Source organism: Pseudophryne corroboree, chromosome 11 (assembly GCF_028390025.1).
Source record: "Pseudophryne corroboree isolate aPseCor3 chromosome 11, aPseCor3.hap2, whole genome shotgun sequence".
Taxonomy (NCBI): domain Eukaryota; kingdom Metazoa; phylum Chordata; class Amphibia; order Anura; family Myobatrachidae; genus Pseudophryne; species Pseudophryne corroboree.
This window is the reverse complement of record NC_086454.1, coordinates 102,465,982-102,493,757: the sequence shown is the minus strand read 5'-3', so window position 1 is coordinate 102,493,757 and position 27,776 is coordinate 102,465,982. Positions and strand designations below refer to the sequence as shown.

General features: G+C 48.5%; 1 protein-coding gene across 2 annotated transcripts in view; it reads right to left on the bottom strand.

The window, feature by feature from the left end:
- MOB2 (MOB kinase activator 2) overlaps positions 1-27,458 on the bottom strand; it is a 123,130-nt gene extending 95,672 nt beyond the window's left edge. Inside the window, exon 1 of one of the 2 annotated variants that reach the window (XM_063944687.1) lies at positions 27,311-27,458. In XM_063944687.1, the coding sequence (XP_063800757.1) occupies positions 27,311-27,354 (44 nt within the window). In that variant the 5' untranslated portion in view covers positions 27,355-27,458. Of the gene's footprint in view, positions 1-12,298; positions 12,457-27,310 lie in introns of those variants that run through there. The other variant, XM_063944688.1, reaches the window with a different exon arrangement.
- Positions 27,459-27,776: the final 318 nt, after the last annotated feature.

Here is a 27,776-nt window from a genome sequence, read left to right as displayed (position 1 = left end):
GGCCTGCCACAGAATGTACAAGTTGAATTTTGTTACAAATCCAACGAGCAATCGACTGCTTAGAAGCAGGTGCACCCAACTTGTTGGGTGCATACAGTATAAACGGCGAGTCAGATTTTCTGACTCCAGCCGTCCTTTAAATGTATATTTTTAAGGCTCTGACAACGTCCAACAACTTGGAGTCCTTCAAGTCGTCTGTAGCCGCAGGCACTACAATAGGCTGGTTCAGGTGAAACGCTGATACCACCTTAGGGAGAAAATGCGGACGCGTCCGCAGCTCTGCCCTATGTCGAATGGAAAATTAAATAAGGGCTTTTATAAGACAAAGCCGCCAGTTCAGATACTCTCCCGGCCGAAGCCAGGGCCAGTAACATAGTCACTTTCCATGTGAGATATTTCAAATCCACATTCTTTAGTGGTTCAAACCAATTGGATTTGAGGAAATCTAAAACTACATTTAGATCCCACGGTGCCACCTTAGGCACCACAGGAGGCTGTATATGCAGTACTCCTTTGATAAAAATCTGGACCTCAGGGACTGAGGCCAATTCTTTTTGGAAGAATATTGATAGGGCCGAAATTTGAACCTTAATAGATCCCAATTTGAGACCCATAGACAATCCTGATTGCAGGAAATGTAGGAAAACGACCCAGTTGAAATTCCTCCATCGGAGCACTCCGCTGCTCGCACCACGCAACATATTTTCGCCAAATACGGCGATAATGCTTCGCGGTGACTTCCTTCCTTGCCTTTATCAAGGTAGGAATGACTTCTTCTGGAATGCCTTTTCCTTTTAGGATCTGGCATTCAAACGCCATGCCGTCAAACGCAGCCGCGGTAAGTCTTGAAAAAGACAAGGACCCTGCTGAAGCAGGTCCCTTCTCAGAAGTAGAGGCCACGGATCGTCCGTGACCATCTCTTGAAGTTCCGGGTACCAAGTCCTTCTTGGCCAATCCGGAGCCACTAGTCTTACTCCTCTTTGCCGTATAATCCTCAATACCTTTGGTATGAGAGGCAGAGGAGGAAACACATATACCGACTGGTACACCCAATGTGTTACCAGCGCGTCCACAGCTATTGCCTGCGGATCTCTTGACCTGGCGCAATACCTGTCCAGTGTTTTGTTGAGGCGAGACGCCATCATGTCCACCATTGGTTTTACCCAACGGTTTAATAGCATGTGGAAAACTTCTGGATGAAGTCCCCACTCTCCCGGGTGAAGGTCGTGTCTGCTGAGGAAGTCTGCTTCCCAGTTGTCCACGCCCGGGATGAATACTGCTGACAGTGCTATCACGTGATTCTCCGCCCAGCGAAGGATCCTGGCAGCTTCTGCCATTGCCCTCCTGCTTCTTGTGCCGCCCTGTCTGTTTACATGGGCGACTGCCGTGATGTTGTCCGACTGGATCAACACCGGTCTTCCTTGAAGCAGAGGTTTCGCCTGGCTTAGAGCATTGTAGATTGCTCTTAGTTCCAGAATGCTTATGTGAAGAGACTTTTTCAGGCTCGACCACACTCCCTGGAAATTTCTTCCCTGTGTGACTGCTCCCCAGCCTCTCAGGCTGGCATCCGTGGTCACCAGGATCCAATCCTGCATGCCGAATCTGCGGCCCTCCAATAGATGAGCCTCCTGCAACCACCACAGAAGGGATACCCTTGTCCTCGGCGACAGGGTTATCCGCAGGTGCATCTGAAGATGCGACCCTGACCATTTGTCCAACAGATCCCTTTGCATGGAATCTGCCGAAAGGGATTGCTTCGTAAGAAGCTACCATTTTTTCCCAGGACTCTTGTGCATTGATGTACAGACACCTTTCCTGGTTTTAGGAGGTTCCTGACCAGGTCAGATAACTCCTTGGCTTTTTCTTCGGGAAGAAAAACCTTTTTCTGAACTGTGTCCAGAATCATCCCCAGGAACAGCAGACGAGTTGTCGGCATTAATTGGGATTTTGGAATATTCAGAATCCATCCGTGCTGCTTTAGCACCTCTTGAGATAGTGCTAAACCCATCTCTAGCTGTTCTCTGGACCTTGCCCTTATTAGGAGATCGTCCAAGTATGGGATAATTAATACGCCTTTTCTTCGAAGAAGAAATATTATCTCGGCCATTACCTTTGTAAAGACCCGAGGTGCCGTGGACAAACCAAACGGCAGCGTCTGAAACTGATAGTGACAGTTTTGTACAACGAACCTGAGGTACCCCTGGTGTGAGGGGTAATTGGAACGTGGAGATACGCATCCTTGATGTCCAAGGATACCATAAAGTCCCCTTCTTCCAGGTTCGCTATCACTGCTCTGAGTGACTCCATCTTGAACTTGAACTTCTTTATGGACAGGTTCAAGGACTTCAGATTTAGAATAGGCCTTACCGAGCCATCCGGCTTCGGTACCACAAAAAGAGTGGAATAATACCCCTTCCCTTGTTGTAGAAGAGGTACCTTAACTATCACCTGCTGAGAATACAGCTTGTGAATGGCTTCCAAAACCGTCTCCCTTTCTGAGGGGGACGTTGGTAAAGCAGACTTCAGGAAACGGCGAGGTGGCTCTGTCTCTAATTTCAACCTGTACCCCTGAGATATTATCTGCAGGATCCAGGGATTTACCTGCGAGTGAGCCCACTGCGCGCTGTAATTCTTGAGACGACCGCCTACCGCCCCCGAGTCCGCTTGCGAAGCCCCAGCGTCATGCTGAGGCTTTTGTAGAAGCCGGGGAGGGCTTCTGTTCCTGGGAAGGAGCTGCCTGTTGCTGTCTCTTCCCTCGTCCTCTGCCTCGTGGCAGATATGAATAGCCCTTTGCTCTCTTATTTTTAAAGGAACGAAAGGGCTGCGGTTGAAAGGTCGGTGCCTTTTTCTGTTGGGGAGTGACTTGAGGTAGAAAGGTGGATTTCCCGGCCGTAGCCGTGGCCACCAAATCCGATAGACCGACCCCAAATAACTCCTCTACGCATCGCCTGTCCACTGTCGTGTCCATAAAGCTCTTCTGGCCGAAATGGACATAGCACTTACCCGTGATGCCAGTGTGCAGATATCTCTCTGTGCATCACGCATATAAAGAAATGCATCCTTTATTTGTTCTAACGACAGTAAAATATTGTCCCTGTCCAGGGTATCAATATTTTCGATCAGGGACTCTGACCAAACTACCCCAGCACTGCACATCCAGGCAGTCGCAATAGCTGGTCGTAGTATAACACCTGCATGTGTGTATATACCTTTTTGGATATTTTCCATCCTCCTATCTGATGGATCTTTAAGTGCGGCCGTCTCAGGAGAGGGTAACGCCACTTGTTTTGATAAGCGTGTTAGCGCTTTGTCCACCCTAGGAGGTGTTTCCCAGCGCTCCCTAACCTCTGGCGGGAAAGGGTATAAAGCCAATAACTTCTTTGAAATTAGCAGTTTTTTATCGGGGCACCCCACGCTTCATCACACACGTCATTTAATTCTTCTGATTCGGTAAAAACTACTGGTAGTTTTTTCACACCCCACATAATACCCTGTTTAGTGGTACCTGTAGTATCAGCTAAATGTAACATCTCCTTTATTGCCAAAATCATATAACGTGTGGCCCTACTGGAAAATACGGTTGATTCGTCACCTTCACCACCGGAATCAGTGCCTGTGTCTGGGTCTGTGTCGACCGACTGAGGCAAGGGGCGTTTTACAGCCCCTGACGGTGTTTGAGGCGCCTGGACAGGCACTAATTGAGTGTCCGGCCGCCTCATGTCGGCAAACGACTGCTTAAGCGAGTTGACGCTATCCCGTAATTCCACAAATAAAGGCATCCATTCTGGTGTCGACCCCCTAGGAGGTGACATCCTCATATTTGGCAATTGCTCCGCCTCCACACCAATAACGTCCTCATACATGTCGACACACACGTACCGACACACAGCAGACACACAGGGAATGCTCTATACGAAGACAGGACCCACTAGCCCTTTGGGGAGACAGAGGGAGAGTCTGCCAGCACACACCAAAAAGCGCTATATATGACAGGGATAGCCTTATGATTAAGTGCTCCCTTATAGCTGCTTTTATATTAATATATTGCCATTTATTTTGCCCCCCCTCTCTGTTATACCCTGTTTCTGTAGTGCAGTGCAGGGGAGAGACCTGGGAGCCTTCCTGACCAGCGGAGCTGTGACAGAAAATGGCGCCGTGTGCTGAGGAGATAGGCCCCGCCCCTTTTTCGGCGGGCTCGTCTCCCGCTATTTAGTACATTTAGGCAGGGGTAAACATCTCCATATAGCCTCTGGGGCTATATGTGAGGTATTTTTAGCCTTTTTAAAGGTTTTCATTTGCCTCCCAGGGCGCCCCCCCCCAGCGCCCTGCACCCTCAGTGACTGCCGTGTGAAGTGTGCTGAGAGGAAAATGGCGCACAGCTGCAGTGCTGTGCGCTACCTTAAGAAGACTGCAGGAGTCTTCAGCCGCCGATTCTGGACCTCTTCTTGCTTCAGCATCTGTGAGGGGGCCGGCGGCGTGGCTCCGGTGACCATCCAGGCTGTACCTGTGATCGTCCCTCTGGAGCTTCATGTCCAGTAGCCAAGAAGCCAATCCATCCTGCACGCAGGTGAGTTCACTTCTTCTCCCCTCTGTCCCTCGTTGCAGTGATCCTGTTGCCAGCAGGAATCACTGTAAAATAAAAAACCTAAGCTAAACTCTCTAAGCAGCTCTTTATGAGAGCCACCTAGAATTGTACCCTTCTCGGCCGGGCACAAAAATCTAACTGGAGTCTGGAGGAGGGTCATGGGGGGAGGAGCCAGTACACACCACCTGACCTGTAAAAGCTTTACTTTTGTGCCCTGTCTCCTGCGGAGCCGCTATTCCCCATGGTCCTTTCAGGAACCCCAGCATCCACTTAGGACGATAGAGAAATATATATATACACACACACACACATACATACTAGGGTCTCAATCTCTGCTGATAAGGTATCTGTCCACGATGCTACAGCGCTATAAACCCATGCCGACACAATCGCCGGTCTGAGTAGAGTACCAGAATGTGTAAATGGACTTCAAAGTACTTTTACTGCATGCTATCTGCAGGATCCCTGAGGATAGCTGTTAAGTCAGCGCTACCTTTTGGGTAAACGTGACAAGCTTTGTCCACCCTAGGGGAAGATTCCCATCGTATCCTGGCCCTAGTAGGGAAAGGATACTCCCTGAGAATTCTTTGTGGGAAACTGCAGTCTCTTGTCTGGAGATTCCCGCTCTTTTTCTTCATGAGAGGAGGGAAATTTACCTCAGCTTTCTTCCCCTTAAACATGTGTACCCTTGTGTCAGGGACAGATGAGTCATCAGCGATATGCAAAACATCTTTTATTACAATAATCATATATTGAATACTTTCCTGCCATTTTGGCTGTAACTTTGCATTATTGTAGTCGACACTGGAGTCAGACTCCGTGTCGATATCAGTGTCTATTATTTTGGATAGTGAGCGTTGTGAGACTCTGAAGGGCTCTGCGACATAGGGACAGACATGGGTAGATTCCCTGTCTGTTCTCTAATCTTTTGTGCAATAAATTTACCTTCGCACTTAATTTCACATACTAATCAGGTGTCGGCGTTGTCGATGGAGACACCACTCACACACACATTTGCTCCATCTCCTCCTTAGGGGAGCCTTTTACCTCAGACATGTCGACACACGTACCGACACACCACACACTCAGGGAATGCTCATCTGAAGACAATTCCCCCACAAGGCCCTTTGGAGAGACAGAGAGAGAGTATGCCAGCACACACCCCAGCGCTATATGACCCAGGAAAAACACAGCAATTTAATGTTTACCCAGTAGCGCTGTTATTATCTGCGCCGAATTATGTGCCCCCCTCTTCTTTAAAACCCTCTCTTCTACCGTGGTATAAGCAGGGGAGAGTCCGGGGAGCTTCCTCTCAGCGGTGCTGTGGAGAAAAACATGGCGCTGGTGAGTGCTGAGGGAGAAGCCCCGCCCCCTCGACGGCGGGCTTCTGTCCCGCTAAAAGTGTAAAATTGGCGGGGGCTCATGCATATATACAGTGTCCAGCTGTATATATGCTCCTTTTGCCAAATAAGAGGTTTATATTGCTGCCCAGGGCGCCCCCCCCTGCGCCCTGCACCCTTACAGTGACCGGAGTATGTGAGGTGTGTGGGAGCAATGGCACACAGCTGCAGTGCTGTGCGTTACCTCAGTGAAGATCACGGAGTCTTCTGCCGCCTGTGAAGTCTTCTTTGCTTCTCATACTCACCCGGCTTCTGTCTTCCGGCTCTGCGAGGGGGACGGCGGCGCGGCTCTGGGATCGGACGGCGAGGGTGAGATCCTGCGTACGATCCCTCTGGAGCTAATGGTGTCCAGTAGCCTAAGAAGCAGGACCTAGCTTCAGTGAGTTGGGCTGCTTCTCTCCCCTCAGTCCCACGATGCAGGGAGTCTATTGCCAGCAGAGCTCCCTGAAAATAAAAAACCTAACAAAATACTTTCTCTCAGCAAACTCAGGAGAGCTCACTGAAAAGCACCCAGCTCGTCTGGGCACAGTATCAAACTGAGGTCTGGAGGAGGGGCATAGAGGGAGGAGCCAGTGCACACCAGGACCTAAATTCTTTCTTAAAGTGCCCATGTCTCCTGCGGAGCCCGTCTATCCCCTTGGTCCTTACGGAGTCCCCAGCATCCACTAGGACGTTAGAGAATAAGACACTTAGTCCATCGAGTTCGAAGTTTAAGCTGCTAGAAGGAAGGGTTAGGAGGCCATTGGGGGAGGGTAAGTATACCTTCCTCCATCGGGATGCCACGGTCGGTATTCTGTTTGCCAGATCTCAATACCAACCCCCTGTAAGTATGGCCTTCATACAGAAAGCAGTCTTTACAGAGCACAGCCTAGTGCCACTATAGTTTGTATTCTAAATATAACCAGAAGCGAGAACTCCACAGGATTTCTGTGACCTCACCTACTAAACATAGCGCAGCCCACCTGATGGAAGCATTAAGCAGTCACCATATGTTGCAAGGCAAATTGTGCCTTATTGTCTCAAACCCTGATATTTCAGTAGTTACATTCACAAATCATCACTGTGTGCAATGTCTAATTAGAAGCATCACGTTACCAACTGGGGTTTTGTGAATGCATTTAAAAATTAATATAAATAGATATGACACTAGAAATGATTGAATCCAATGTTACCATATGCACTGGGAATGGAAAACTGCTACGGGAAGCCAATGCATAACAAAGGAAATCACAAAATGTCACATATGCTCGTAAGAGGTTAAAGAAAAGAATATGATCAACACTTCCAGAGTCACGACCACAAATGTTCCACATTTCCATCCCAATATAGCACTTGTTCCTGGGCTCAGATATGTGGTTAGTGAAATATAAACTTCACTAGTGGCGTTTCAATACTTCCTACAACCACGACCTCACTAATAACTCCCCATGTTATACCATAAAAAAACAACCCATATATAGGTCATATATTGGTTTTGATTGCACTAATAACCCCATTACTTCTACTGCTGGCATTTATCAACAATGATATCACACAGCAGTCCTCCTAAAAAGCCACCAGCAACAGAGGTTCTCCCTACCCAGTCCCCAGCATGGACGGTGTAATGGCTAGCATTACTGCCTCACAGCACTGAGGTAATCACCACGGCCCTAACTGTGTGGAGATTGTATATTCCTCCCATGCTTATGTGGGTTTCCTCAGAGTACTTCTGTTCCCTCCTACAATCCAAAAATATACTGGTAGGTTAATGAGTTCCTCCAAAAATGTACCCCTAATGTGTGTGCATCTGGTAGGGAACCACTGCAGAATGTATGTGTACTATATAAATGACTGGTAGTCCTAACTGTCCTCTTCCTCCCAACAGCAGTCCCTCACCTACCTACCAGTCACGGCCTGATACTAACCCTCTCACCCCCACAACAACTGCCAGATCCTTCACAAAGCCAACCAGGGTACCCACCAACCAAGCAATGGCAACACCCCCCAAACAGCGTCACCTCACCAGCCATAGGCAATACCAGCAATGCTGTAGAGTTTTATTTAAAGGCGAGACTGGAATTATTCTTTTAAATTCCCTGATTATTGGTTATACTATATCAGGGCCATCAGAATAATCTTTTACCAGAAAGTATCTTTAGACTTTCTAATACAGCTAAAAAGCTATTAGAATAGGATAGCTTGTCTTTTAGTAATATCAATTACAGAAGATGGGATAGACAAACAATGCACTTTTGTACACAGGCATGTCAGAAGGGGTGTGGTATTGAAGGTCGACAGGGTCTTTAGGTCGACATGTTCTAGGTCGACAGGTCAAAAGGTCGACATGAGTTTTTGATGTTATTTTGGTGTCGTTTTCTTCGTAGAGTGACTGGGAACCCTAATTAGTGCACCGCTTCACTCGCCATGCTTCGGACATGGGGGGTAATTCCAAGTTGATCGCAGCAGGAAATTTTTTTAGCAGTTGGGCAAAACCATGTGCACTGCAGGGGGGGCAGATATAACATGTGCAGAGAGAGATAGATTTGGGTGTGGTGAGTTCAATCTGCAATCTAAAATGCAGTGTAAAAATAAAGCAGCCAGTATTTACCCTGCACAGAAACAAAACAAACCCAACCAAATCTAACTCTCTCTGCAAATGTTATATCTGCCCCCCCTGCAGTGCACATGGTTTTGCCCAACTGCTAAAAAATTTCCTGCTGTGATCAACTTGGAATTACCCCCATGGTGCCTTCGCTCCGCTACCGCTTCGCTCGGCACAGATTACCATTCCAATCGTAGTCCACGTGGATCGTTAAGTATGAAAAGGTTCAAAAAAAGAAAAAAAAACTGTGAAAAACTCATGTCGACCTTTTGACCTGTCGACCTAGAACATGTCGACCTAAAGACCCTGTCGACCTAGACACCCTGTCGACCTAGTTACTGTCGACCAATAGTGGTCGACCTAGACATTGTCTGTCGACTGTCGACTTATGCTGGGTACACACTGGCAGATATATTGGCCAATCAATTGGTTGTCCAATATATCTTTTGCTGATCTGCAGGTGTGTACAAGCAATATGTCTGTGAAAGACGTCTTTCACAGATATATTGCATCTGCTGTGCAACACAGCAGATGGCCAATATATCTGCAGATATATTAGTGCATCTTTCAGTGTGTATGAACAATCCCCATCTGCATATATAGCTGCAGATAGATTGAACAGCAGATATATCTTTAAGATATATTGGTGCATCTTTCTGTGTGTATGAACAACCACCATCTGCAGATCGATTGAACTGCAGATATATCTGCCAGTGTGTACCCAGCTTTAGAGACCGGATCCTTGTCAGAAGCTGGGAAGTATTGGATTGGCCTGGAAAAGCCAGGAGGTGAAAGTCAGACTATTCAAAAAAACAAAAACAAAAAAACCATTCAATTTACAGAGCGCTGTACACATTAGCCCAGACAAACTAAGCTTGCAATGTAATTTTGTGGAAGGGAGACACAATGACATCTGCAAGGTCACATGGGATTTGATGAACTGTCTCCAATGCTATTGTTATTCAGTCAGAGCATTTAAAAATGAACGGTTGCTGCTTCATAAAGATCATTGTAGAAGTATGTACGTCTCTCTGATCTATGAGAAAAAAGAAACATATGCTGTACTTTGGCAGAGCCATGTACAATAATTCTCACTAAATTACTGTAGGGCAGAATAAATTGGGAAAGAGTAAAGTGCAGTAACGCAGAAGTCAAGCTTGCTTTAAATGCAACCCACGAGTTCTTAAGCATGCATATTTACATCCACTGGCGTCACTCCAATTACCTTAGAAGGGTGCGAAGTACCGTTGCAACGGCGTTTAAATGCCAGCAACTGCACCCGATCTTGCACCCTTCGCGGCCCCGTATCAGCCACAATTCTTACAAAACTGCTCGGACCTCTATGGGGTGGCAAGCAGTTTTGTGCAAATTCGGCCCGTCGTAAAGTGCGTCCGCTGCCACGCTGATTGGCAGCTGCAATATTATCGCAGCCAATTGGATTGACCCCATTGTCTGACTTGATGGCCAAACAACCTGATTCGAGTCTAGATTGACCACAAACATGTAAAACAGAATTGGGCAGATTTTGATGCAGAGGTTGGCTAAAAGTAAAGCCAGGTACACACTGGGCGACCTCAACTAGTTAGCAATCAGCGCTATACCGCTTTTTGCTAATTAGGGGAGATCGCCAGTGCATACTCACTGAACGATATCTTCAGTGATGTCATCCCCCTCACTCCCCGGACATGCAGCTCAAAGATATTGGTAACACTCAGCTGCATGTTCAGTAGATGATGGATGAACAAGAATGCATCGTTCATCCATACACACTGGACGATATGAACGATAGATCTTTCAGAAAAGATAGTTATCGTTCATATCGGCCTGTGTAGTCGCCCAGTGTGTACGGTGCTTAACAGATGAAATCGGTCCCAACCATAGTAGCCAGCTGACACACATTGACTGCAAATCCAGATCACTGCATTAAAATTGTTTTTTCCATTTAAAAAAATCCAACAACAAATGTAATCAGATTTTTATTGTCCTTGGCAATCACTTGACGTCCATAAATGCAGCAATTTAAAGGATTTAAGTAAAAGTCATACTGTCCAATGAAGCAGCAACATTTCTAGCCAACTTCGTCTGAGCTGAAAACCGCAAGCACTGCTTATATCCTCGGACGAGCTTTGTTTGGGAAGTATTTCCTGAGTGATGGCACTTGAACACTGAGACATCAGCAATTGCAATTTACTACATTTTAATAAATAATGCCAACTAAGGCTAAAAGCTTAAACAGTGCCAGATTGTTAGCAAAGAACGGGTGTAAGGAAACAAAAGAAAGATTTCTAGTAGCTGATTATACAGTTTAAGATGATAACCTAAATCACCTGTCAGTAAAAGGGTTAAACCTCTGCTGACTCTGTTGTAACACAGCAGTGATGACACATGTTAAATGATAGCTCAGCTGAAAGATCATAAGCCTAAACAAGTATAAACAACTTGTCATGTTGAACTGTTCTGCACTGTTTCTAAAGCTGGCCATACAATGAAGTATTCAGCAGAGGATGGATCCGAACAATGGGTATGATGGTCTGCCCTATGTTACGGATTTTGCAGGACACCCCCCCCCCCCCCCCCCATACTGAACCAGGGGACGGCAGTATACTCCAACTGCTGTGGAACTACACATCCCAGCTTGCCCTAGCATCAAAACTTTGGCAGACCAGGCTGGTGTGTGTAATCCCACAAGTTGCCTGCCACTACACTGCATGATACAATATTAAGTGGAGCACACTGAATGAAATCAGCAGAACAGTGTGAACATGTTTGAAAATCAAAAACTATTACGGTTTCCGTTGGACAATTATTGCTCATGTATATAAACTGAACGATCATCACTCAAAACAATCGCAAATCAGCAGGATTAGAACAATTAATGTTCATATGGCCAATCTAATGTGCTCATGACCCCAACTATACAATTTAGCTACATTTTCCAGAGCAGCTCTTCCAAAATTCCTTGTTCATCCATACAGACCAGTAATAACTCTAAAATGACTCCTACACTGAACTAAGATCTGCTAATTTGTCCAGGCATTTCATATTACTACTCCTATAGACAAGCAGTTCCTGTGGCTCCTGTCAACCTATTCTCCATCCTATGCAGGATGTTCTCTACACTGCACCTTGGTCATCTCTCACCTTACTCCAGATCTCCTTTAATCCCTTGTTTTTGCCACTAAACCCCAGTCTACACTTATTCTTCGTGATTCCACACATCACCTATAGTCCCCCCACGATCCCCTACATCGCCTAACACACAAACACCCCCCCCCCCCCCCCCCACCGAGCTGCTGCATCACCTATATCGCTCCCCCCAATTCCAGGCATCGCCTACTGTCTCCCCTCCTGATCCTCCCCATCACCTACTGTCTCCCCTCCTGATCCTCCCCATCACCTACTGTCTCCCCCCAATTCCAGGCATCACCTACTGTCTCCCCTCTTGATCCTCCCCATCACCTACTGTCTCCCCTCCTGATGATCCTCCTTATCACCTGATACTACAAATCCCATCACACCTTTATTCTCCAAGTCATCTCTCACCCCTTTGCCTTCATATTATTCATATTACCCAATGGACCACCGGCCCTCCTGTCACCTGCTGCTCTCCCAGGACCCCAAGCTCTTCCTGCTGCCGCCTGCACCCGGGTCACCCCTCGTCCTTCATGTTGCTCCTGCACCTCCCCCATTGTCAGGCTTACACTGCTCCGTAGCCAGCTTGCTCAGTCTTACCCCATAAGCCACTCCATGTCTACTGCCCCCTCCGGCTCAGCTCATCCTCGGTGTCTCCCGGACCCGCTCCCCGGCTTAGGCTCCGGCTCCGGCGGAAGTAAACACAGCACCGCCCGCAGCACGCACACTTCCGGGTCCGACGCTCCGGAGCGCGGCAGTATGGGAAGAGGGGGCGGGGCAACATGGGAGGAGGAGGAGGGGCGCCGCGCATAGTCGGGCTGGGAGGAGGAGGGGCGCCGTGCATATTCATTCGGAGTCAGGGGGGCTTGCTGAGTGAGAGAGTGAGCCGTTGTTGCTGCTGAGCATATAGGTACAGCTCAGTAGCGTTGTGACGGCTCAGTGGCTACCAGTCTTCCTGTATAAGGTGTATGTGAGAAGGCTAAGAGAGACAATGTTTCTGCTCAGATGGTGTATAACATTCTTTATAAATCACACTACTATATCAAATACTTTCAGCTCCATTATTTATTACCAGTTATTTATATAGCGCATGCATATTCCACAGCGCTGTACAGAGAATACGTGGTGATTCACATCAGTCCGTCTCCCAGTTGAGCTTGGTATCCGTTCAGATGGTCGACCATGTTATTGTCGACAGTCATTAGGTCGACCACTATTGGTCGACATGGACACATGGTCGACACGTGAAAAGGTCGACATGAGTTTTTTAACTTTTTTTTCTTTTGGGGAACTTTTCCATACTTTACGATCCACGTGGACTATGATTGGAACGGTAATCTGTGCCGAGCGAAGCGGTAGCGGAGCGAAGGCACCATGCCCGAAGCATGGCGAGCGAAGCGGTGCACTAATTGGGGTTCCCAGTCACTTTACGCAAAAAACGACACTAAAAAAAGGTGTCGACCTTTTCATGTGTCGACCTTTCATGTGTCGACCATTTTCATGTGTCGACCATGTGTCCATGTCGACCATGTCAATGTCGACCTAATGACTGTCGACCATAACATGGTCGACCATTCATACCGGAACCGTTGAGCTTACACTCTTTTGCCCTTATTCAGCTTCATTCGGGACTGCGTTGCGATCTCATTTTCCAGATTTTCGGGTCAGTGCGCACGCACAGGTCCCGTTTTGCGCGGTCCAGGAGATGTGATTGCATTGCAGTGATGTGAATGCGTCTGCCTGATTTACAAGCAGAGACATTTGCAGGGCAGTTGGAGGTGGCAGCGCAGTGTTGCAACAAAAACGTGGGCGGGACCAGGCCGTTCTCGTAGTGGCAGCGTGACGCCACAACATGGTCAAGCTGCCAGGAATGTCTCTATGTATGGACTCAATGGGCACTTGCCCAAGGGCCCCAAGATCCAAAGGGCCTGTGCTGCACTGCTTGTGTGTATATGGGGCTACATGGAGTAAGGTGTGTATATGGGCTACCTGGCATAATGTGTGTATATGCGGCTACCTGGCATATTGTGTTTATAGAGCTATAATGTGCATATAAGGGCTACCTGACGTAATTGTATATGGGGCTACCTGGCCTAATGTGTATATAAGGGCTACCTGGCATAATGTGTATATTTGGGGCTACCTGGCATATATTTGGGGCTACCTGGCGTAATGTGTATATAGGTCTACTTGGTGTAAAGTGCATATAAGGCCTACCTGGCGTAATGTGTATATGGGGCTACCTGGCTTAATGTGTGTATATGGGGCAACCTGGCATATTGTGTATATAGGTCTAACAGGCGTAATGTGCATATAAGGGCTACCTGGCATAATGTGCATATAGGGCTACCTGGCGTAATGTGTATATAGGGCTACCTGGCCAAATGTGTATATAGGAGCTACCTGGTGTAATGTGTATATAAGGGCTACTTGGTGTAATGTGGCGTAATGTGTACATGGGGCTACCTGGCGTAATGTGTGTATATGGGGGCTACCTGATGTAATGTGCATATATAGGGCTACCTGGCGTAATGTGTATGTAAGGGCTAGCGGCATAATGTGTATATAGGGCTACCTGGCGTAATGTGTATAAAAGGGCTACCGGCGTAATGTGTATAATGGGCTACCTGGCGTAATGTATATAGGGCTACCTGGCGTAATGTACAGTATATATAAGGACTACCTGGTGTAATGTTTATAATGGGCTACCTGGCTTAATGTGTAAATAGGGCTACCTGGCATAATGTGTATATAAGGGCTACCTGGCATATGTGTATATGGGGCTACCTGGCGTAATGTGTATAAGGTGTCTTGCTGAGTTGTAATGTGTGTAAGGGGCTCTACCACGGCATAATTCAGGTTGCCGCTGCAGGGAAGACAATGGAGCTGTGGCTGAGGAAGGTGAGGGGTGGGAGCAGAGGGAAGTGATGGGCTTGGAGCTGAGGAAGATGATGGAGCTGGGGGGTGAGGAAGGTGATGGAGCTGGTGACTGAGGTAGATGAGGGGCTGAGTAAGGTGATGGGGACTGAAGATGGGGCTGTGGCTAAGAAAGATGAATGGCTGGGAGCTGTGGACGGTGATGTGATGGGTCTGGGGGCTGAGGAAGCGGATGGGAGCTGTGTCTGAGGAAGGTGATAGGTATGTGTTTGTGTGTATATATGGGGAGGGGTCCACGTGACATGAGCTTGCTGCAGATGCCATGGCTCCACGCTACACCATGACTCCATGCAATTTTGGTGCATTATTTTCATTGAGAGTTTGGGAGGGTTTCAGGTCTGTGGGGAGGGGTTACACTTAGTGCATTATTTTCATTGAGGCATTGGAGATTATCAGATCTGGGGGGGGTCAGTTTTGGGGCACTATTTTCATTCAGAGTTTGGGGGGTTATCAGGTCTGTTGGACGTCACATTTGGGGCTTTATTTTCAATAAGGAATTGGGAAGTTGTGAGGTCAGGTCCGTCAGAGCATACACAGTGTTTTTAATTTATTCAAACTAAACAAGTAAATAGTTAAATACAGCTGCAGTACTCCCATAGCGGCTCTACCATGGTGTAATGTGTATAAGGGGCTCAACCATAGTGTAATGTGTATAAGGGGCTCAGCTGTGTGGCATAGCATGTAAAAGTAGATTTACTGTGTGGCATAACGTGTATAAGGGGTACTACTGTGTAGTGTAATGTGAATAACGGATACTACTGTGCGGTATAATGTGAATTGGTACGTTTCTGTGGCCATGCACCTTCCCAATTAGGCCATTATTCATTTATTACCAGTTATTTCTCTGACGTCCTAAGTGGATGCTGGGACTCCGTAAGGACCATGGGGAATAGCGGCTCCGCAGGAGACTGGGCACAACTATAAAGAAAGCTTTAGGTCTAACTGGTGTGCACTGGCACCTCCCACTATGACCCTCCTCCAGACTTCAGTTAGAAGCTTGTGCCCGGCTGAGCTGGATGCACACTAGGGGCTCTCCTGAGCTCCTAGAAAGAAAGTATATTTAATTTTTTTTATTTTACAGTGAGATCTGCTGGCAACAGACTCACTGCAGCGAGGGACTAAGGGGAGAAGAAGCGAACCTACCTAACAGGTGGTAGTTTGGGCTTCTTAGGCTACTGGACACCATTAGCTCCAGAGGGATCGACCGCAGGACCCGACCTTGGTGTTCGTTCCCGGAGCCGCGCCGCCGTCCCCCTTACAGAGCTAGAAGCACGAAGAGGTCCGGAAAATCGGCGGCAGAAGACTTCGGTCTTCACCAAGGTAGCGCACAGCACTGCAGCTGTGCGCCATTGCTCCTCATGTACACCTCACACTCCGGTCACTGATGGGTGCAGGGCGCTGGGGGGGGGCGCCCTGAGGGCAATATATGACACCTTGGCTGGCAAATCCACATCATATATAGTCCTAGAGGCTATATAGATGTAAAATTACCCCTGCCAGTATTCCAGAAAAAGCGGGAGAAAGTCCGCCGGAAAAGGGGCGGGGCCATCTCCCTCAGCACACTGGCGCCATTTTTCCCTCACAGCTCCGCTGGAAGGAAGCTCCCTGGCTCTCCCCTGCAGTCTGAACACTACAGAAGGGTAAAAAAAGAGAGGGGGGGCACTAAATTTAGGCGCAGGATAGATATATATATATATATGATATATAAAAAAGCAGCTATAAGGGAAAACACTCATTTATAGTGGGATCCCTGTGTTATATAGCGCTCTGGTGTGTGCTGGCATACTCTCTCTCTGTCTCCCCAAAGGGCTTTGTGGGGTCCTGTCCTCTGTCAGAGCATTCCCTGTGTGTTTGCGGTGTGTCGGTACGGCTGTGTCGACATGTTTGATAAGGAGGCTTATGTGGAGGCGGAGCAGATGCCTGTAAACGTGATGTCACCCCCTGCGGGGTCGACACCTGAGTGGATGGTGCTGTGGAAGGAATTACGCGACAGTGTCGACTCCTTGCATAAAAGGTTTGACGACATACCTAATGTGGGACAGCCGGCTTCTCAGCCTGTGCCTGCCCAGGCGTCTCAAAAGTCATCAGGGGCTCTAAAACGCCCGCTACCTCAGATGGCAGACACAGATGTCGACACGGATACTGACTCCAGTGTCGACGACGATGAGACTAATGTAACTTCCAGTAGGGCCACACGTTACATGATTGAGGCAATGAAAAATGTGTTGCACATTTCTGATGTTACCCCCGGTACCACAAAAAAGGGTATTATGTTTGGAGAGAAAAAAACTACCAGTAGCTTTTCCTCCATCTGAAGAGTTAAATGAAGTGTGTGAAGAAGCGTGGGCTTCCCCTGATAAAAAGCTGGCAATTTCTAAGAGGTTACTAATGGCGTACCCTTTCCCGCCAGAGGATAGGGCACGCTGGGAAACATCCCCTAGGGTGGATAAAGCGCTCACACGCTTGTCAAAGAAGGTGGCACTACCGTCTCCGGATACGGCCGCCCTGAAGGAATCTGCTGATAGAAAGCAGGAGGCTATCCTGAAATCTATATATACACACACAGGTGTTAGACTGAGACCGGCTATTGCTTCAGCCTGGATGTGCAGTGCTGCTGCTGCGTGGTCAGATTCCCTGTCAGAAAATATAGATACCCTAGACAGGGACACTATATTGCTAAACGTAGAGCATATAAAAGACGCACTTTTATACATGAGGGATGCACAGAGGGATATTTGCCGGCTGGCATCCAAAATTAGTGCAATGTCCATTTCTGCCAGGAGAGGGTTATGGACTCGGCAGTGGACAGGAGATGCAGATTCCAAACGACACATGGAAGTTCTGCCTTATAAGGGTGAGGAGTTGTTCGGGGATGGTCTCTCGGACCTCGTATCCACAGCAACAGCTGGGAAGTCTACATTTTTACCCCATGTTCCCTCACAACCAAAGAAAGCACCGTATTATCAGGTACAGTCCTTTCGGCCCAATAGGGGCAAGCGGGTTAAAGGCGCGTCCTTTCTGCCCAGAGGCAGAGGTAGGGGAAAGAAGCTGCAGCATACAGCCAGTTCCCAGGAGCAAAAGTCCTCCCCCGCTTCCTCTAAGTCCACAGCATGACGCTGGGGCTCCACAGGCGGAGCCAGGTGCGGTGGGGGCCCGTCTCAAATATTTCAGCAATCAGTGGGCTCGCTCACGGGTGGATCCCTGGATCCTTCAAGTAGTATCTCAGGGGTACAAGCTGGAATTCGAGACGTCTCCCCCCCGCCGTTTCCTCAAATCTGCCTTGCCAACCACTCCCTCAGGCAGGGAGGCAGTGTTACAGGCAATTCACAAGCTGTATTCACAACAAGTGATAGTAAAGGTGCCCCTACTTCAACAAGGAAGGGGTTACTATTCCACAATGTTTGTGGTACCGAAACCGGACGGTTCGGTGAGACCCATTTTAAATTTGAAATCCTTGAACACATATATAAAAAAATTCAAGTTCAAGATGGAATCGCTCAGGGCGGTTATTGCAAGCCTGGACGAGGGAGATTACATGGTATCACTGGACATCAAGGATGCTTACCTGTATGTCCCCATTTACCATCCTCACCAGGAGTACCTCAGATTTGTGGTACAGGATTGTCATTACCAATTCCAGACGTTGCCGTTCGGTCTATCCACGGCTCCGAGGGTCTTTACCAAGGTAATGGCCGAAATGATGATACTCCTTCGAAAGAAGGGAGTTTTAATTATCCCGTACTTGGACGATCTCCTGATAAAGGCGAGGTCCAGAGAGCAGTTGTTGGTCGGGGTAGCACTATCTCGGGAAGTGCTACAACAGTACGGCTGGATTCTAAACATTCCAAAGTCACAGCTGGTCCCTACGACACGTCTACTGTTCCTGGGGATGGTTCTGGACACAGAACAGAGAAAAGTGTTTCTCCCGGAGGAGAAGGCCAAGGAGCTGTCATCTCTAGTCAGAGGCCTCCTAAAACCAAAACAGGTGTCGGTGCATCACTGCACGCGGATCCTGGGAAAAATGGTAGCTTCCTACGAAGCGATTCCATTCGGCAGGTTTCATGCAAGAACCTTTCAGTGGGACCTGTTGGACAAGTGGTCCGGATCGCATCTTCAGATGCATCGTCTGATATCCCTGTCTCCAAGGACAAGGGTGTCTCTGCTGTGGTGGCTGCAGAGTGCTCATCTTCAAGAGGGCCGCAGATTCGGCATACAGGACTGGGTCCTGGTGACCACGGATGCCAGCCTTCGAGGCTGGGGGGCAGTCACACAGGGAAGAAACTTCCAGGGACTATGGTCAAGTCAGGAGACTTCCCTGCACATAAATATTCTGGAACTAAGGGCCATTTACAATGCCCTAAGTCAGGCAAAACCCCTGCTTCAAAACCAGCCGGTACTGATCCAGTCAGACAACATCACGGCGGTCGCCCATGTAAACCGACAGGGCGGCACGAGAAGCAGGACGGCGATGGCAGAAGCCACAAGGATTCTCCGATGGGCGGAAAATCACGTGTTAGCACTGTCAGCAGTGTTCATTCCGGGAGTGGACAACTGGGAAGCAGACTTCCTCAGCAGGCACGACCTCCACCCAGGAGAGTGGGGACTTCATCCAGAAGTCTTCCAAATGATTGTAAACCGTTGGGAAAGGCCACAGGTGGACATGATGGCGTCCCGCCTAAACAAAAAGCTAGAAAAGTATTGCGCCAGGTCAAGAGACCCGCAGGCGATAGCTGTGGACGCTCTAGTGACACCGTGGGTGTACCGGTCGGTTTATGTGTTCCCTCCTCTTCCTCTCATACCAAAGGTACTGAGGATAATACGGAGAAGAGGAGTAAGAACTATACTCATTGTTCCGGATTGGCCAAGAAGAGCTTGGTACCCGGAACTTCAAGAAATGATCTCAGAGGACCCATGGCCTCTACCGCTCAGACAAGACCTGCTGCTGCAGGGGCCCTGTCTGTTCCAAGACTTACCGCGGCTGCGTTTGACAGCATGGCGGTTGAACACCGGATCCTGAAGGAAAAGGGCATTCCGGAGGAAGTCATTCCTACGCTGATTAAGGCTAGGAAAGAAGTAACCGCAAACCATTATCACCGCATATGGCGAAAATATGTTGCGTGGTGTGAGGCCAGGAAGGCCCCAACGGAGGAATTTCAGCTGGGCCGTTTCCTGCACTTCCTACAGTCAGGGGTGACTATGGGCCTTAAATTGGGTTCCATTAAGGTCCAGATTTCGGCTCTATCGATTTTCTTCCAGAGAGTACTGGCTTCGCTACCTGAAGTTCAGACTTTTGTTAAGGGAGTGCTGCATATTCAGCCCCCTTTTGTGCCTCCAGTGGCACCTTGGGATCTCAACGTGGTGTTGGATTTCCTAAAGTCACATTGGTTTGAGCCACTGAAAACCGTGGATTTGAAATATCTCACGTGGAAAGTGGTCATGTTGTTGGCCTTGGCTTCGGCCAGGCGTGTATCAGAATTGGCAGCTTTGTCATGTAAAAGCCCTTATCTGATTTTCCATATGGATAGGGCAGAATTGAGGACTCGTCCCCAGTTTCTCCCTAAAGTGGTATCAGCATTTCATCTGAACCAACCTATTGTGGTGCCTGCGGCTACAAAAGACTTGGAGGCTTCCAAGTTGTTGGACGTAGTCAGGGCCCTGAAAACATATGTTTCCAGGACGGCTGGAGTCAGGAAAACTGACTCGCTATTTATCCTGTATGCGCCCAACAAGTTGGGCGCACCTGCTTCAAAGCAGACTATTGCTCGCTGGATCTGTAGTACGATTCAGCTTGCACATTCTGCGGCTGGACTGCCGCATCCAAAATCAGTGAAAGCCTATTCCACGAGGAAGGTGGGCTCTTCTTGGGCGGCTGCCCGAGGGGTCTCGGCTCTACAACTTTGCCGAGCAGCTACTTGGTTGGGGTCAAACACATTTGCAAAATTCTACAAGTTTGACACCCTGGCTGAGGAGGACCTAGAGTTTGCCCATTCGGTGCTGCAGAGTCATCCGCACTCTCCCGCCCGTTTGGGAGCTTTGGTATAATCCCCATGGTCCTTACGGAGTCCCAGCATCCACTTAGGACGTCAGAGAAAATAAGAATTTACTCACCGGTAATTCTATTTCTCGTAGTCCGTAGTGGATGCTGGGCGCCCATCCCAAGTGCGGATTGTCTGCAATACTTGTATATAGTTGTTGCTTAACTACAGGGTTATTGTTGAGCCATCTGTTGAGAGGCTCAGTTGTTATCATACTGTTAACTGGGTATTGTATCACAAGTTATACGGTGTGATTGGTGTGGCTGGTATGAGTCTTACCCGGGATTCAAAATCCTTCCTTCTTGTGTCAGCTCTTCCGGGCACAGTATCCTAACTGAAGTCTGGAGGAGGGTCATAGTGGGAGGAGCCAGTGCACACCAGTTAGACCTAAAGCTTTTTTTATAGTTGTGCCCAGTCTCCTGCGGAGCCGCTATTCCCCATGGTCCTTACGGAGTCCCAGCATCCACTACGGACTACGAGAAATAGAATTACCGGTGAGTAAATTCTTATTTTATTCAGTACAGGGGAAGGGGGTGCCAAAGCATACCCTTGCTCCGAACACCATGGCGCCTAGCTACACCTCTGAACCACAGGAGAGTCCAAGGATGACCATGAGCAGCATCTGTGTGTCATACAGATCATAATATGAAATAACAGAAAGGTGATGGATTGGTCTTGGCGCAGAGGTCTATTTAGCTGCCCAATCTACACAAAAACCTGCCCAAAAACATGTATGTAAGATAATAAAAAAGGTGTTATGTGCCGATCAAAGGCGCTGAACCATAGAAAGGAAAATAAAGATACAAACAATGCATCCAGCACTTGCAAAGAGTCCTTGTGTTTTTATAGCTGTTTCTTCACCTTAAAATGAAAAGAAACAGATAAACAATGTGTAGTACTTTCTTATGGGCCCTACACACTGGCAGATCCGCCGCCGAGCTGCCCAATGGCGGATACGGCCGACGGGTGACCTGGTGACGGGGGGAGTGAAGTTTCTTCACTCCCCCCGTCACCCGACTCCATAGCAGTGCAGGCAAATATGGACGAGATCGTCCATATTGGCCTGCATGCACAAGCGACGGGACACCAGCGATGAACGAGTGCGGGGCCACGCATCGTTCATCGCTGGTGTCTCCACACTGAAAGATATGAACGGTATCTCGTTCATTAATGAACAAGATCGTTCATATCTTTGAGTATTATCGCCCAGTGTGTAGGGCCCATAACTCTTTATAGGCCTGGATCTTTTCACCCAGTGTAGATGAATACAGTAGGTGAGGGGGGTGGACTTCAGTATGCCGACTGACGGGATCCCGGCGCACAGTATACCGGCGCCGGGATCCCAACAGCCGGCATGCCGACACTTATTCTCCCTCGTGGGGGTCCACGACCCCCCTGGAGGGAGAATAAAATAGTGTGGCGCGCGTAGCGCGGCGAGCCCGCAAGGGCCTCATTTGCGCTCGCCACACTGTCGGTAAGCCGGCGGTCGGGCTGCCGGCGCCGGTATGCTGGTCGCCGGGAGCCCGACCGCCGGCATATCGTAGTGAACCCGGTGAGGGATATAGATCTGATCACTGTATTTTTTCGCATAAAACGTACCACACTCCCTTTATAAGAAGTGGAGATCATACACGAAAAGGTTTATTGATATAGGGGTGTAACCCACCGATACCATATACAACTGGTTAGAAGTGGATCTATCACATTCACATAGCACAGAGATGATGAGAGTAGATATGAGAAACAGGACTGTTCATTCACATCAAGGTTTCTTTACACACGGCATACACCATGTTCAGCAATCTATCATAGCCAATCCAAAAGAAAAGGTTTTTGTTTACAAAAGCAATGGTAAAAGTTTTTAAAGACAATAGAGGTTTCCACAGTGATCATTCGACAAGCTGAGATGAAACAGACATAGCACATACTTGCCAACATTTTAATATTCTTCTCCGGGAGAAGCCCAGAGGAGCAGCAGCTGCGGACTTAGGGCCAGACGACCACATCATTAGGCTGGTCGGGGGTCCTTGAGGAAGGGGTGGGGCTTAAATGACTGCGATTTGTGTAATTTTAGCTCTGCCCCCTCCATTTTGACACGCGATTCCCTGCATATCTGCCTATCCTGCCTGTTCACTCGCAGGCTGCTTTTAGCAGCATTGCACACGCTAAGCCGCCGCCTACTGGGAGTGAATCTTAGCTTAGCAAAATTGCGAACGAAAGATTCTCAAAATTGCGAATAGAAATTTCTTAGCAGTTTCTGAGTAGCTCGGGACTTACTCTGCCACTGCGATCAGTTCAGTCAGTTTCGTTCCTGGTTTGACGTCACAAACACACCCAGCATTCGCCCAGGCACTCCCCCGTTTCTCCAGCCACTCATAGGCGTGCGCAGGGGGGGTGCCTGGTGCGCACAGGCACCCCCTAATGTTCAGCACCCCGATCTCATATGCCTGATGCAGCGATCGCCAAGCAGGCTGATTATTGTCCCCTCCGTGCTGCACCCTGTCAGGACTGTATTACTGACCGGACGCCTGGTTTAATCAAGGGTGCCACTGCCACCGGCTTTTAAACTCCCGGCTCCACCTCCATGTACAAAAACAGCGTTATGTGACGTGATGACGTCATGCTGCTCGCACGCCCACCCGTCACACCCGCCCACCTCTTTCCTTCTATGGTATGCCAAAGCCAGCCACTGATGAGGATCAGCATGCAGCCAACGTTCCTCTTAGGGAGACAAATTCAATACTGGCAGCCGGTCCGCAGCAGCATTGACACGTCACTCGATTTCCAGCAGCAGCAGTACTAGTCTGCGACTGTCAGTGTCAGTGAGTGACTGCAGCTTGCAGGGGAAAGAGAGGGGGAGCCAGACCAGGCTGAGGAGGAGCAGTGTAATTGCAGTGAGTGCCATCAGGGGAGTTTGTTTGGTGCACACCACAACATTTGACAATGCATCTGCATTATTACGATTGGTACAAGGGTGGATATTTTATATTGCGTTGACCATCAATAGATGGTATTAGACACGCCCAAAAGGCGGTGCTAGACACACCCCTCTGATGGTGCACCCCCTAATAAAACGTGCTGCGCACGCCTATGCAGCCACTCCCGCGTTTTTCCCAGAAACGGCAGCGTTTTTTCACACACTCCCATAAAACGGCCAGAAACACCCACTTCCTGTCAATCACATTACGATCACCAGAACGAAGAAAAAACCTTGTAATGCCGTGAGTAAAATACCAAACTTCTTAGCAAATTTACTTGGCGCAGTCGCAGTGTGAACATTGCGCATGCGCAATTAGCGGAAAATCGCTGCGATGCGAAGAAAATTACAGAGCGAACAACTCGGAATGACCACCGGGATGCGGTAGGAGTACCCACTCTTCCAGGGGTGTGGGGGACTACCTGAAACATTGGGTGTCATCCACAACTTCTGGGAGAGTAAGTATAGGGCTTCAAGGGAGCTTTATTTATCCGTATACTTTAAAGTTGTCGTCCACCACCCTACAGCACAAAGTGATTTTGCCAAGGTCCATCTTATAGCTGGTACGGGTTGGGTATGTGTGACCGCCGGTCAGGAGACCGCCGGTCACAATACCGATGGCGGGACCCTGACTTTTAGATGCCTGTCGGGGGTGGCGAGTGTAATGAAGACCCTTGCAGGCTCGGTGGCGAGCTGCGCTCTCTACAGGTTATATTCCCACTCTGTGGGCTAAAACACACTACCCGGCTTTTGCCGGCCGGGAAAAAGCCGGACGGCTTTTTCCAGTGTCGGCATTGTAGTTAACAGTGTGAGGGGTAGGGTCCCTTCACACTGCACGGCCCCGGCCCGGCTGCCAGGTCCAGCCGGAACTATCCACTGGAAGGTCCGGCTGCCGGGCCGGCACCGGGCTGTCTTTGCAGCCAGTAAACCGTGTGTGTGAAGGGGAGCTTTCAATCACAACGGTTTTTTTCCAAGCCGTGTCTAATGCTGCGCATGCGCACAGCATTACACACGGCTCAAAGCCGTCCTGTGTGACAGACTCTGCCGGTTTCTCCCGGATGGCAAAAAGCCGGACAAAGTTTGTCCAGCTTTTTGCCATCCGGGGAAAACCCAGGGCCGTCTTAACGGCAGTGTAGGCCCCTGGGCACAGCAATGCATTGGGCCCCCTACCCATCCTCCAGCGGTAGGGGTGGGGTGTGCTATCAGTGGCAGCTTTGATGTCCCACGGGCGGTAGGGGGTGTTCTATCTTCCGCTCAGCATGTAGGACCTGGAGCAGTAATTTCTGCTAATTACTCCTTTACTGCACAGATGGTGAGAGATGGGGCGGGAGGGAGAACACTAAACTGTAAAAGGGGGCATTGGGCTGAATGAAGGCACCCTGGTACATGACTTCCGGGGTGGTAGGGGGTGTTTAATACGCAGGGGAGGGGTGGCTAATGGAGTGGGCTTAATATTCATCATTTTCTGGTGGGAGGGCAGCTTGCTTGACTGCAGATATCTCAAGTTCCTGTAAATATATTTCTTAGCTTTGAATGGGATAAAAAAACTAGAGAGTCCCACCTTTCAGAAGGTTTTATGAACTTGGGGATCAGATGTCAGGAGCCAGAGCAATCCTCCAATGAATATATAAAACTGTATACCAGGCGTGTGGAGCTGGAGCAGGGACCAGCTGCTGGAAGGCTGATATCTCTGGTTCTGGGCACAGTAGAGACAAGCAGACAGTGTTCAGCAAAAGGGGAGAGTCTCAGCTTTTGGATTATACCCTCATAAAAACTCTAAGTCAGACAGAACCTGAGATATCTGGCTGGGAAGAGCAATTAACAGGCTCGGATGGAGACCACTGCTTTCACGTTGAATATCTCCGGTTCCCCAAGGCCGATTTTCAAAAATCTGGTACCCCTGGAAAGAGGGGACCCTCAGCTATCAGCCTAGGGCCCTTATACTCCTGGGGCCCTTGGGCAAGAGCCCATTGAGCCCATACGAAAAGACGGCCCTGGGAAAACCGGCTTGTGTGTTACAGCCCTGTAGGTGTCGTGGACACTGATGAGTACGAATAGTCCTTGTTGGTTGGCATGCCGACAATCAGGACAGTGAGTGTTCGGGATGTAGTTTCTGGTATTGTGACCAGTGGTCTCCTGACCACCGGTCACATAACTACATCCCTCTGGTACATAGGATCATTGCACTCTACAGTATGTAGAGGAGAATGCAGCTGTGGGATGAACTGCTGCCTCTGCAGCACAGTGCCATCTAGTGGTAGTTGTATCACAAAACACCATTTACAGGCATGTTTTATCCAAAAACAGTTATTCAGAAAAGTGTAAACTAAAGCAAAAACGTAAATTTTCTTACAGTAATTTATGTGGCTTTTTTTAAAAAATATTGACTTATATTGTCATCGTCATTGAAGTACAGTAATACGTGGCAAATGTTTCTGTATAAAGCAAGGCTTCTTTTCTTCTGAGAGAATTGTTTACAGGAGATTGCACATAGTGGCTGCCAGTCTATCTATCTATCTATCTATCTATCTATCTATCTATCTATCTATCTATCTATCTATCTATCTATCTATCTATCTATCTATCTATCTATCTATCTATCTATCTTTCTAGAACTACGACAGTTATTTTTAAAAGCATTATAAACTTAAAACAATGATAATATAGAAATAAAGCAATTGCATCATTTCATTACATTTACAGACATGCCCACCACCAACAAACATATATTAAAACAGATTTACCTGCATACATAGGTTCGCATTTTTACAGGTATTGAAGCAGTTAGCTGGGGCTGGTAGACATGTGGAAAGGGTTATTGGAAGGGAAGTGGCAAATACATAAGTGATTGACGTATTTAACCTCCTCTCAAACTCATACTTGCCTACTTTTGAAAGCTAGTTTCAGGGAGATTATAGTTTGTAGTAGTAGAAAGTGATTTGAAAAGCGTTGCGTGCTGTTAGGGATGGTGTGTTATGCTACACCCAAAGGTCGTGTCTAGCTCAGTGTATATGTGCTTAATTGCTTGTTGCGCTATATTTCTATAGAATATTAATAACAATATTTCTCTTACGTCCTAGAGGATGCTGGGGTCCACATTAGTACCATGGGGTATAGATGGGTCCACTAGGAGCCACTGGCACTTTAAGAGTTTAATAGTGTGGGCTGGCTCCTCCCTCTATGCCTCTCCTACCAGACTCAGTTTAGAAAATGTGCCCGGAGGAGCCAGTCACAGCTAGGGGAGCTCCATAGGAGTTTTTATAGTTTTATTATTTTTCTTAGCATTAGCACAGGGAGACTGCTGGCAGCAGCCTCCCTGCTTCGTGGGACTTAGGGGGGGAGTAGTGTCCAACCCTGAGAGGTTAATGGCCTCTATCTTCGCTGACAGGACACTGAGCTCCTGAGGGTGATGATCGTTAGCCCCCTGAGGCGACCGCTCACTCCCGCAGCATGCCGCCACCCCCTAACAGAGCCAGAAGATTCCGGTGGCGAGTGAGTCACCGGCGACTCAACAAGCGGGGAGCCGGTGTGAATGGCGGCAACAGGGTAGGAGTGCAGTACTAATTGCACTCCGGCGCTATGAGGGGTGCCCTGAGCCAGCGCAAACACCCTACACTGGTCACTCAAGGCTGTTAGGGACCCCGGTAACGCTGCCAGCCGTACCTCAGGCCAGTATAAAGAATTGAAAGTGCGGGAAGACGCGCCATGTTCAAGATGTGGAGCTTCTCAGAGCTGACCCAGCGGCTTCCAGCGCCATTTTCTCCCTGCAGATACAGCTACAGAGACGCTGACTGGGAGTGCTGTCCCTCCACACGACTCCAGCTATCCTGTGCAGTACCAGGGGGCTGTAGAAGGGGGGAGGCTGTAAATTACTGTGTGTCTATTAAAGGTACACAGTCAGTGCCAGGTATTTTGTTTACAACTGCCTAATTAAGCACTGTGTGTGCTGGCTCCAAGCTCTGTGTTTCTCTGAAGGTACTCGGGGGGAAAACTGTCTGACTTTCCCTGTGTGTGTGTGGGTATATGTTCTCTCACATAGCCATGTCCAGGGACTCTGGGGGTCATTCTGAGTTGATCGCTAGCTGCAGTTGTTTGCAGCACAGCGATCAGGCTAAAAATCAGCATTTCT